The sequence below is a fragment of the Amphiura filiformis genome, chromosome 9 (genome assembly GCF_039555335.1).
Source record: "Amphiura filiformis chromosome 9, Afil_fr2py, whole genome shotgun sequence".
Lineage (NCBI taxonomy): Eukaryota > Metazoa > Echinodermata > Ophiuroidea > Amphilepidida > Amphiuridae > Amphiura > Amphiura filiformis.
In genome coordinates this window covers 41,934,395-41,947,266 of record NC_092636.1, presented here as the reverse complement: position 1 = coordinate 41,947,266, position 12,872 = coordinate 41,934,395, and the positions used below count along the sequence as shown (strand labels likewise).

Sequence of the window (12,872 nt, the reverse complement as noted above, 5' to 3'; positions counted from 1 at the left end):
TCCCTTGAGAGTGAGAAGTCTATTAGTCCACCTCCTTGAGAGTGAGAGTCTATTAGACCCCTCCCTTGAGAGTGAGAAGTCTATTAGACCCCCTTCCTTGAGAGTGAGAGTCTATTAGACCCCCTCCCCTGAGAGTGAGAGTCTATTTGACCCCCTCCCTTGAGAGTGATAAGTATATTAGACCACCTCCTTGAGAGTGAGAGTCTATTAGACCACCTCCTTGAGAGTGAGTCTATTAGACCCCCTCCCTTGAGAGTGAGAAGTGTATTAGACCCCCTCCCCTGAGAGTGAGAGTCTATTAGACCACCTACTTGAGAGTGAGTCTATTAGACCCCCTCCCTTGAGAGTGAGAAGTGTATTAGACCACCTCCTTGAGAGTGAGAGTCTATTAGACCACCTACTTGAGAGTGAGTCTATTATACCCCTCCCTTGAGAGTAAGAAGTCTATTAGACCCCCTCCCTTGAGAGTGAGAAGTCTATTATACCCCCTCCCTTGAGAGTGAGAGTCTATTAGACCCCTCTCTTGAGAGTGAGTCTATAAGACCCCTTTCCTTGAGAGTGAGTCTATTATACCCCCTCCCTTGAGAGTAAGAAGCCTATTAGACCCCTCCCTTGAGAGTGAGAAGTCTATTATACCCCCTCCCTTGAGAGTGAGAGTCTATTAGACCCCTCTCTTGAGAGTGAGTCTATAAGACCCCTTTCCTTGAGAGTGAGTCTATTAGACCCCCTCCCTTGAGAGTGAGAAGTGTATTAGACCACCTCCCTTGAGAGTGAGAAGTCTATTATACCCCCTCCCTTGAGAGTGAGAGTCTATTAGACCCCTCTCTTGAGAGTGAGTCTATAAGACCCTTTCCTTGAGAGTGAGAGTCTATTAGACCCCCTCCCTTGAGAGTGAGAAGTCTATTATACCCCCTCCCTTGAGAGTGAGAGTCTATTAGACCCCTCTCTTGAGAGTGAGTCTATAAGACCCCTTTCCTTGAGAGTGAGAGCCTATTAGACCCCTCCCTTGAGAGTGAGAGTCTATTAGACCCCCTCCCCTGAGAGTGAGTCTATTAGACCCCTCCCTTGAGAGTGAGAAGTCTATTAGACCCCCTCCATTTAGAGTGATAATCTATTAGACCCCCCTCCCCTGCGGAGAATGAGTTCTACCTACCTGCCAATTTCTTCTGTGTAATCTTCTGCTTAGCGGCAACAGCTGATGCACTCGTAGATGGCGAGAAACTCTTCTGTAGAAAGAACGGAAAAGCCATCGTGTAAATTTATATTATTCCTTTCAAATCGCTAAACATCTCCAGGTTAAAATCCCATACAATCGCAACAACTAATTCCGATACTGTTAGATATCCAATTCTGTTGTTAGATAGACATAATGTATTGTTATAGCAATGTAAGCAGCATTTTCACCAATGGTAAAACTTAAAACGTCTTAAAGTAGTCCTTGCCAGCCAGTCAGCCTGCTCACATATGTGTCCTGTTGCTGGCAAGGGTAAATAATAGCATGAGGATCCACAGCCAGCACATATGTCAGTTGTGTTGCTATGTAAAGTAATCTAGCACGAGAATCCCCTAGCCAGCAATAGACTGACAGCCTCATTCCCCTTCCTTTAAACTAGCCATTTAAGTCTTGCCCTATGAATAGCTGCCTTTTATGAAAAACAATCTGTATCATTGCAAATGTGATGTCTTGGGTTAGCAGTTTTTAAGAAATGCTTCCTAGAACAGTTTGGTCATCTTGTGATTATAATCAACAGCCACTAGCTCATGAGTTAAACATCTAAGAAGTTTTAGATACTCTGCTAGTAGACTTGATTTGAAATCCAACAAACGGCAGCTATTCTGCAGTGGCAAGGTAACCTCCCAGTCTCCTATAGTATTAGTGTACACCGCTGACCAGGTGCGTATTATCTATTAAGTTTAAATTAGATCGACCTAATCAGGAAATTAGGCATTAGCTAACAAGACGGTTGAACATCCTAAATGTTCAGCTTAACATTTACATCCAAGTCTTAAGAAACACATACCCATGCATGTACACCCGTATGACTGAAAACATAGGCCTCCATGTACACATACCCATGCATGTACACAGGTATGACTGAAAGTATAGGCCTCCATGTACATGTACATTGTACATGTATGCATGCATGTAGGGGTGAATTGAATTGAATTGAATTGAATTGAATTGAATTGAATTGAATTGAATTGAATTGAATTGAATTGAATTGAATTGAATTGATTGAATTGACACTCAAATGTACACCACACCCTCCCATAAACTTGCACACACAGAAACATTATTTCATTTATTGTTTCATTTTGTCTTAAAGACACACACTTTGTAAAAGTTGATAGTTTTAACAAAGTGAAGTGATTATGATTGAGATTGAATTGAGACGATATTGCCTTCTCGCCAAAAGCAATTATTAGTCAAGTTGATACAGCATCTAACTCAGGGCCGTGGGCAAGTGGGGCGGCCGGGGATGCCATGAAATTTCAGAAATTTGTTATGTTTTTCTTTATATCATTATTTCAATTTGGGCATATATTTGTAATTTGTACTCAAGGCAAGTAGTTATTGATTTATTGATCAAATATTGGTTTTCCCTCATTTTTGACTGTAACTCCACAACAGTTGTCTGTGTTGAAATAAAATTTCCAGTGCAGTAGTTGTAGTCCTTGCCCCTATAATAAACATATCTTACTTGTCATCAATGCGCTATAATTTTTGAGAAAAATGCAAAAATAGGCACAAAATTGGGCAGGGGTGTAGTACCCCCTTAAGCATTAGATGCAGTTTGCGTTTTTCCCAGTAGTAGCTTACATTCAACATTTTGAATCTATAACAAGTGAAATGCGTCGTAGTCCAAGTGACTCACAACCAACAGGTACCTGACATAACTTCCTCTTTTATTACATACCGATGTTACATATTCTCATAAACTTTCTGCATAAACCTTGCTATTTATAGGTTAATATAAATGCATATCACTTGTTGGGAGAGAAATTGTACAATATATTGCACATGTACTGAGATGTTGATGGGTTTAATGTACAAGTGGGAGGGGAGAGTGCATCAGACACATCAACATCTCTGTACAAGTGCATTATTTTGTATACTTTCTCGAGCAACAAGTGATTATGCATTTATTAACATATTTCATACACAAGAAAAAAATTGCATAATTTTTGCTGTTTATATAAAAAAATTGTTACTAAAAATGTAAAATACAAGCAAAAGTAAATGCGTCCGACAACACTGCGCGCATAGACGCCTGTGAAATTATGCACAATTAATGCATGGTTAGCATTTTTCTAACATTTGCTCTGATTGGTTCTCGCTATCTAAGAGTGTATGAAATCAATATCAATACTCAGTCATATTTTTATTTAATTTATAAATGTTAAATAAATAATAATAAATGTAGATATTTATATAGCGCTTTATGCCGTAAACAGCCATTTATTCCGCTGTCATTAGAATATGTCGGAACCACATTTGCAGCCTACAAGTGGCGCAGGGACCGGGTTCATCAGTACAATGACTGTGACTACCCCTAACAGCTTCCCATTGCACCTGGGTGGGGTGAGGCAAGCGAGGCAAAGCGCCTTGCCCAAGGGCGCAACACGGTGGTGGGACGGTGAATCGAACCCACGCACGTTGAGCAAGCTCTCAGATTATGAGTCCAAGGCCGTAACCACTGGGCCACCGTGCCCTCTCACTATAAAACAAACTTATCTATGAAACTAAGAGGTTTGGATAACATCTACCTATTTATAACAAAATACATTTAAAATCCGAATAAAAACAGAGAGTCTTTTTAAATGTTGGTAGATGCTTGGATTCAAGCCCACATTTAATACCTGGCAAAATTTTTCACAAAAACTGCCAATTTTTTTGATTTTTGATATTGATTGATGGTTTTTTATTGTCAACATTTACCGAAATGTAAAAACATTGCATCAGGATGAAAGGCCTTTGGAGACATTATTTGGTGATGTGAAATCTTCAGGTAACCCCATTTGAAATCCCTACTCCCTGTGTGGGAGATTAAAGTCATGTCTTCCACCGGGGGTGTATGGATTTCAACTGGAATAGCCCACTGATACATATCAATTACAAAGTCTAGACTTAAAAATATCTTTTCATATTATTTCTCCTGAATTCTCCAACAACATTAACACAATTTGTCCTTAAAAACCCCATTTTATTTATTCTAATATTGAGACCACGATTACTGATTCCCAGATCCAGGAAATCCAAAATATTATACCTTTTCTCCTTTCTCTGTCTTGTGAAACAAATTCATCAGGATCGTTCATAGTTCAATTAAGCTAGAAAAGGTTGTTTTTTTCAGATTCAAAAGCAGACTAACATCTAGAAACACCAGAGTGATCAAGATTCTTGATAAGAATTGAAATATTCCCGAGTGAGTATCAGTTTTTGGATCTGAAAAAGAACCTTTTCTACTTTAAATTTTTATCTTTGTATTGATCAGTCATGATTGTTGATTGTAATGGACTTTGATTGGTTAATATCCTATGGCAATTTACACAATCAGATAGCTTCCTACTAGCCAGTGTTGCCTAACTCACGATTTGGTAGCCCAATTGAGCGACTTTTGATGATTTTCCCCATAACTTTCTTAAATTTCCTGTCCCACAGAAACCAATGGTGATAAAACATTGGGCAACTTTTCAACATTGACTCCCATGACTTCCGATAGCTTCCTGTCCTAAGAGAAAAATTGGGTGACTTTTCCGATTATTTGACCCGCGATTTGGCAACCTTCCTACTAGCCAGAGCCTGATGTGCAGCAAGCTGAAGAGTTCACAAATTCCAAGTTTCCCTCAAGACTTCTTAAAATAAATCGAAAAGTGTTTCATGAAATTAAAAAATTAATACAAATTATAATACGTTCCAGCTACAGTGACACCTCGTGATGTCACGCTGAAAAAAGTCCATTCACTGTCAGAGGAAGTTTGTGGGTTTAAATGGAATGGAGCAAAAAACATGTAATCAATACAGCATTGATTTGCTTTTTTAAAAGCAAATCAATGTTTAAAAACAGCATTTAAATGTCCGGCTATACAAAGATCATGAAAAAGTTATAATCATGAAAAAAAATTTAAACTTTTTATATAAAACAAAACAAAAAAGAAACCCCACAAAAAACACTACAACCATATTTTCAAAATGTTTTTTATGTCTTGGGCAACATACTTCTTCAGTGTAATTGGTATCCCATCATCCTCTGTTCTGGTGGTAACATAGCTCCATCTCTTGGGGGCGTAGTCTTGAGAAAGGAGTGTGATGCGAGTACTCGCTTCATCAGAGAATCAATCTGGATTCGCAAGAGAGGTCCTGCCGTCATGAACAAAGAAGAGGGGCCTACCATTTAAGTCACGTGTATGACCCTCTCCTCAAGACCACACCCCCAAGGGATGGAGCTGTGTTACCACCAGCACAGAGGATAATGGGATACCAATCACTCTGAAGAAGTATGTCACCCAAGACATACAAAACTGTTAGGTTTGTGTCAAAATTTTGGTTTTGTTATGAGAACTCCAAATAATACATTTTGTAAAATATTTTGTCGGTCATTTAAAACTAACATTATGTTAAAAAGTTTTGCAGCAAGTTTTCAAAGTTTTTGAATGTTAATATTTTTAAAACATGTTATTCACTATAACCTCCTGAAATAAGCATGTTAGCAGCAATAACCTATATAAACTACATTTAAATGTTTTCCGTTTTGCCTTTTTTTGCTGGGTAGTACAAGATGTCCTATCTGCAACAGCTATCAGGTGTGTTGATGTGTACAATATAAAATGCAGAAATGGTCAAATGTCTACTCGGCGGTGAGCTGCTGCAGATAGGGCCTGCTTGCCCTAAACTTTCAATTTTCAGCATTTTCTCTGAAAGTTAGAACCAAGGGGTCAATATTCAGTATGTAAAATGTAGCTCTTTATTTATGAAAGTTTATTAAAAGAGTCAAAAGGAAGAATGAATCAGCGAACAAACAAAAGAATGAAAGGAAAGCATAAAACGTTTGATTATGAGTAGCGTTAGCATATATATGTATAATCAGTACACAGTAATACGAAAATGTTACAAGCTTAAAAGTCCTATTTTGTCAAATGCACAAATAGTTGTGTTTCTTGTTAGTGTTTACTCGGAGAATGATCATCCATGAAAAAAACCTGAAAAGTTTGAAAATGCCTGAGAAAACACGTAAAATTAGGCTAAAAAGGCCAAAAACAGGCTGAAATTAAAAGAAAGTGCGGAAATTTGGACCAAAAAAACCTGATTTAAGGCTTAAGCCTGAAAATTCTCATGCCTGGTTTACTTGTTATGTGTATTTTAAACACTGCATACCTAGGAGCATCTTTTATTGTCATCCTAATGCATCTAATTAAATATATCCTACCTTTGAGGTGACTTCCTAAATTAAAGGGCGTCTCAACTATCAACACAAACATAACAAACTTAACCAAACGTTGAGCCATTCACTCATTGGTCAGGGTCTAAGGAAGCTTAAAATAGCAATTCTATCAATATCAATTACAGCCATATTGTAACATTTACTGAGGATGCCACCTTCAATATTTTTCAAAATTCTGTTTTTTATATGATTGTAATGTACTTTATCAAACCAACATACCCTGCAAAAATCTATAGGTATTGTAGTCTTGTCAAAATCCAAGATTTTGAATAAGACGCGGGCACCGTTGTGTAATTATTATGATGGAAATATTAGTATGCAATGTACATGAAACAGTAAGTACATGGCGTGCGGGACGGTCAAACACACATCAAAGGGCTGTGCCGACGGAGTGACACACATTGCCGCTGGTAGTAAATTCCAATTTTCTTTGCTTTACCTTAGTTGTTCAGCTTTAAGTTAAAGGGGACATATCTGACTGTAACCACATTTCATGGAAAAAATACTAATCTATTTTGTTACAATGTTACAATACATCTATGGCTATAATGTGTGTAGTTGTACTTTAACCCCAAACTTATCCCTAATACTAACCCTAATCATAATAATAACCCTCAAATATTTGATCTCACCGAGCCATATTAAATTTTTACCCACACTACTAATTATCTAAATTATTAATACAACATGTTTTTAATCGGCAAAAAAATTCTGGAGAAATTTGCATAAGTTTCAGTATGTGTATATGGCAAAAATCTGTTACTTTTCAAAAAGGCCAAGTAAAAAAAATAACATGTATATCGCCCGGACTTTTTCAACAATCGGCGAGGGAAGTCCTTATTATTTGTTATTTTTTTACCATTCATTTCTGTGTAAAATTGCAATTACACAGTGTTTGTCAACACACCATAAAATCGAGGAGCCCCCTAATATTTTTGTTATTTCCCCAAAGCCCTACCCCTAGCTTGAAGAAAGTGTTTCCAGTGTGTTTATAAATGATAACCAAGAACTTCTTAACATGTCTTTTTGACATCACAACAATTTTAGAAACTAAGTAAGGAAATAAATAGGAAAAATAACAAAAATATTTAAAAATCTCAAAAAATCGGTGAGGGCGGGGACTATATACATGATATTTATTTTACTTGGCCTAAAATAGATATAAAAACAATTTATATTTTTGAAATTATTTGGTTGTGTAATATTTATTTATTTCTGTTTTGTTTATTTCTTCTTTACCCTGGGTCCATATTCAGATGGAATATGTATCTCTGTTGTTCCATATGGTCAGCTTCCTCTTACTTAAATACAACCAGAGAAAACAATTAGCAGGAACTATTTTATTGGACAGGAATCAATTTTATTCCACAACTTCCGAAATGAATGGAATTGTCTGGACGCATTGATGGACATAAGGCATTGCTTTCCTCCACAAACATATGTGTCCAGATCTGATCCAATCAGGCTAAAGTTGGCAATAATGAAACTGAGATATAGGCACAAAGTGAGGAGAAAAATGTATTAATTGTAGTTAAAAAACAAAATGTATGTTTCTAAATAATGAATGTTGTTGTTTGGGGGTATTGATAAGAAGTACAAAAGTTTCAAAATTCCTCACGTTAAGGCCTTTCAATGATCTTGTTAAGAACTTGGGCCAGATATTATTAGATCTACTAAAAAGCAGCAATTACATCACAAACTTTGCTTGAAAAAGTAATGCTGACAAATAATTTGGAATGAAGGTTCAGTCATCATTTTGCCTCTAAAAAACCTCGGAAACAGCTCCAAAAACTCAACATTTTCCAGGGTCTACAACAGGCTCTGAAACCTGCACCTTACTCTGTTATTGTGTCTTATAATCTAATCCGCAGCTCACATAATTTTCCATTGGTTATTTCTGGCCCACATAGTTAAAAAGTTACTGTTCTCCCAAGACAAAAGACAGCAGGAACTGCTTGCACTCAACACCTGTTTTATGTCAGGAAGTCTCCGATATTCACCTTTAGCTAAATAATGGTCAACAGGAATGGTCAATGCCTGCATGAATGATCAGTTAGGCCTAATGGTCACTGTACTTCAATAATTTACAATGTTTCCACTCAGGATGTAGTTCAGGAACCCACTTTTCCACAACGATATTGATTACATCCCCTTGGTAAAATATTTAACATTCATGTTGCAGGTGAATGCAGGATTTGAAATTGGTCATAGGGAAGGGGAAGGGGGTAATTGGTTAAAATATACTGATTGTGTAGTTTTGAAGGGGCATATGCCTTCCCTCCCCTGCATTTGCCACTGTAAGTATACCGTACTTTATCATTTCCACGTTCAATTAAACATCACAAGATTATAAGTTTTTGTTTCAATGAAAGGAGTGCTATTGTACCTGCAGGGTGCTAACGGAGTACCAACAGGCGCAGTGCACACATCGGAAAGCATTACAGCGTGTATTGCGTTCACATTTCTCTCAATTGATTTCATTACTTCAATACATCCAGATACTATTTTCGGGGTCTTCCAATGTGGTAGCAGGACGGGGCTTGGAGGAGGCAAAGGATGGGTTCCAGATTATGGGCACAGCTATGAAACAGAGTGGATCAACAGGTGTCAAGTTGGGTCAAGGATTCTCGAGTACTAATATACTATAGGATAAGCCACTCGTTTGCGCAAATGAAGTCAGTCACAGTCAATGCGCGATAATGCATGTGATGGCATAGCTGTACCCCTGTACGTGTAGGAGTGTATAACCTGTGGAAGAGATGATGCATGTTTACGTCATCGTTTCAAAAAAAATTAAATGGCGAAAAACGGCGAACATTTGGTCGAATCTTTCCATTACTATCATATCGTGAAAAATTAAATAGCTGAGGAGTTAGCTCAATATGCTACGAAAATATTCTCTTTGACAAGAGTCATGACGAGACTGGCTTAATAAGCTGTATTTTTGCTGGAAAGGGTCCGAATAATTGGCAGTCGATGTGCGCCATCTTGGAAAAATGTAGGGTACCAAACTCCCCAAAACTGTCAACCTACATACCGATGGTACCAAACTCCCTAATCAACATACCGATGGTACCAAACAGGTATGGAATGCAGGGAATGCCGGCGAAGTGACTTCAATTTTTATACAGGGATTGAATACGAGTGTCACGGCCCTGGCTGGGTCTTGATCATTAAGAGACGTCTCATAGTAGTTTTAAAGGTCAGGGCAGGTATATGGGTAACGGGTGTTCGGTAATTAGAGATATTGCATGAACCGCCCAACCCGAGAACCGCGAAATCTAGTACATTATAAAGCCAGATGAGATACTAATTCAAATTCCTAGCTAGACCAGGTTTTTAGAATCAACTTTGTACATTCTTTACTTATATTCAAAAGGTAGGCCTATGACTGAACAAAGTCTACAGTCACATGATCTAAAGTCATACAATATTGGGGGAAAAAATCTCCAAATATGGAAGAAAACTGGTTCTTGAACATTCACCACTCATGACTGATTCAGCAGGCTGACACTGGGAAAACCTTGTCCTACCCTGGTTGTGATGACATCATCAATATTTGATGTCATATGAGTACATGATATAGTGACTGATTGATGATATGATACCCTAGTAGGAATTGTACAATTTCTGCTCCAAAGTAAAAATGCAGTATTTGCAAGTAAAATGGGCCATTCTATTTGAAATCTGCAATCCCCCTGTGGAAGATTGGTAAGAGTCTCCCACAGAGGGGGTATGTCTATTTGGCATGGTGACTATATTCCATTTGGCTTTCTCAAGACACTGATGTCAGTTCCAATTGTTGTAATAACTTTGAATGTGTACAGATGCACCGCCTTTGATTATACATGTAAAATTGCCAGTTCTAAAATAAATTTCTAAAATAAATTTTGGATTTATAAAGCGGTGGATCAACAGGTGTCAAGTTGGGTCTTGATCATTAAAAGAAGTCTCATGGTAGTTTAAAAGGTCAGGGCAGGTATATGGGTAACGGGTGTTCGGTAATTCTTACAAATCTTCCACAGGGGGATTGCAGCAGAAATTCTTCTAGCTAATGTGTGCAATTCGATAATACACCAACTGGAGATTGCACTGATATCACTCTCTCAAGGAAGCCACATTATAGACTATTATATAGCTACAAAGGCTTTAACTTTTGAGCTACATTTAAAGCAAGAACAATCACATAAACCTTCTCAGCAAAGCTCAAATGATGTTGAATATATTGCTCCTGCAATATTGAAGTCACAGCTTGCAAGTAACAGATTGCCGGGGCAGCCCTGTTGCCATGGCTTCAAGACGGCTCCAAAGTAGCAGTCATGTTATTACGGTTAAACCTAGCCAGAAATGTTTAAACTCTCAATTCCCCTTTTTCAAATTGGTTTGGCTTATAATTGGTGAAGAAAACGATTAGACTCATAACATTGTGGATTGATATGGAATGGCATGGAAACAATTGGGTGCAACACTTACGCTAGTTGTGCATTGCATAATATGTGACTGGTGTGCGCCTATGTGAATTTACTAGTGAAAGTTGGAATATTATTGATGCACGCAGTACCAAAACCGAATATATTTTACCAAATATAAACCAAAGAATACATTAGGGTTTCATCACAAATGCTTTTGGCATTTTACCATTTTCGTCATTGGTTATGTACTTGTGGCCCTTGATCATGTTCAAAACAAAACTGCTAACAGGTTACATAGGAAGTTTTGCTTTAAACATGTTCAGGGGCCAAAGACATATAGGAGGTTTTTCCTGCCCAAAGACTAAAATAATGGTATATTACCACTTCCCATTTAAAACCCTGGTTGACACCCTAAACACATTTCAATTAAAGGGGTCTGTCCAGATCGACAGACTCATCCCTTCACTTAATCCTGTTATAATGGATACTGGCAGTTTGGCTCACACTTTTCTCATACTGCCTGTAAAATTTTAGTTTAGGCCTAGAATATGTTCCATTTAAATGTAATGAATGAAAAAGTTCGACCCTCATCCCATAGTGATCTATGGGCCATTGTGAAACATTTCTGCTTCTAATACTAATCCTAATGCCCGAAGGGCTTTTTGGCAACTGGAAGGGTGAGAAGGAAGGAGACCCCTCGCATGTCAAGCACTAGGTTGGCGACACTTAGCAATGGGTCTTAAGCTGGCCGGGCCAACAAAAGTGTGCCTTTATACACTGTATCACTTATAATTTGGTTCACTTCAAGTTCGGTAGTGACGTCAATGCTTTTTCGCGATTGCGCCGCAAGCGTGCCGACAAATCGCTCTTGTGCGCGTGAGTGTACACTTTGCATGATTAACTTGACGCACGCGATTCACTGCTTAAGCCAACGAAATACGCACATACGTCACTACCAAACTTGAGGTGAACCAAATTATAGGGTGACTGTATCATCACATAATGTGAGATGCACACAGACACAGTGCATTATAGCATGTAGTATTTTGTAGTACTCAGGCATATTAGGGTTAAAACTGCTAGTGCAATTTAACTCAAAACTTGGGAAACAGATTATTTTGGTAAAGACCTCAACGTGAGGTATAAAACAATATGAAAAAAAAATCTGACCACCCACATTTAATGACAATTAGTCTGAAGTGTTTTAAAAACAAAAGACTTGTGTGATTTTAGCTTAAGCAATGAATGCACATGTGATGTTTGCGACATCCTAAGACAGACATTTCCAATTTACAATATTCCCATGTGAATGTTATGACTCAATTACATACTGTTACTTCAGTGCTTTGTCATGTTGCTTCAACTTATGAACCCAAACATTAATATATGTGGTGTGATCGAGCAAAATCAGTTTGAAGTCGGACATATTCAATTTTTAGTTTCTTGTAGGATTGTAAAGAACATTTGCAAAGTTACATTTTGCAGAAATCCTCATTGAATTAGGACAACCAGTTCAAAAGACATGAGCATTTTATGAGGATGAGAATTTCCAAAACAGTATGAAACAAAAGGAAATACTTTCTTTGTTTGGATATATCTCAAAATCAATATTTCCGACTTCTGACTGATTTTGCTTGATCAACTAATTTTCGAAGATTTCCAATCAGCTGCTGAAAAGGTAGAGCTGACGGGAAGCACTCAATGGGCTATTCGATTAGACATCCATACGCCCCCTGTGGAAGACATGACCTTTATCTCCCACACAGGGGATGTGCATTTCAAATGGGTGTCACCCTTTTATAGGTAGTTCCATTTGAAATTCACACTCCCTGTGTGGGAGATTAAGGTCATGCCTTCTATAGGGGGTGTATGGATTTCAGCTGGAATAGTCCAATGTTGTTGCTGTGGATAAATAAATAAATATGGAGACTGTGCTAAACTATTATCCAAACATATGCAAAAGGTGCTGTGATACAGCGAACAAATGAACACAGCTAACACAATGAGTAGAACAGAA

At 37.9% G+C, this 12,872-nt stretch overlaps 2 protein-coding genes across 2 annotated transcripts in view; one reads left to right on the top strand and one right to left on the bottom strand.

Moving 5' to 3' along the window:
- The window catches only part of LOC140161009 (UPF0462 protein C4orf33 homolog), a 120,845-nt gene that overhangs the window by 2,727 nt on the left and 105,246 nt on the right, over positions 1-12,872 (top strand). The window lies entirely within an intron of this gene.
- Positions 1-12,872, bottom strand: part of LOC140160081 (uncharacterized) — a 143,761-nt gene that overhangs the window by 38,671 nt on the left and 92,218 nt on the right. Inside the window, exon 8 of the mRNA XM_072183352.1 lies at positions 1,154-1,226. Coding sequence (XP_072039453.1) covers positions 1,154-1,226 — 73 coding nt within the window. The remainder of the gene's footprint in view (positions 1-1,153; positions 1,227-12,872) is intronic.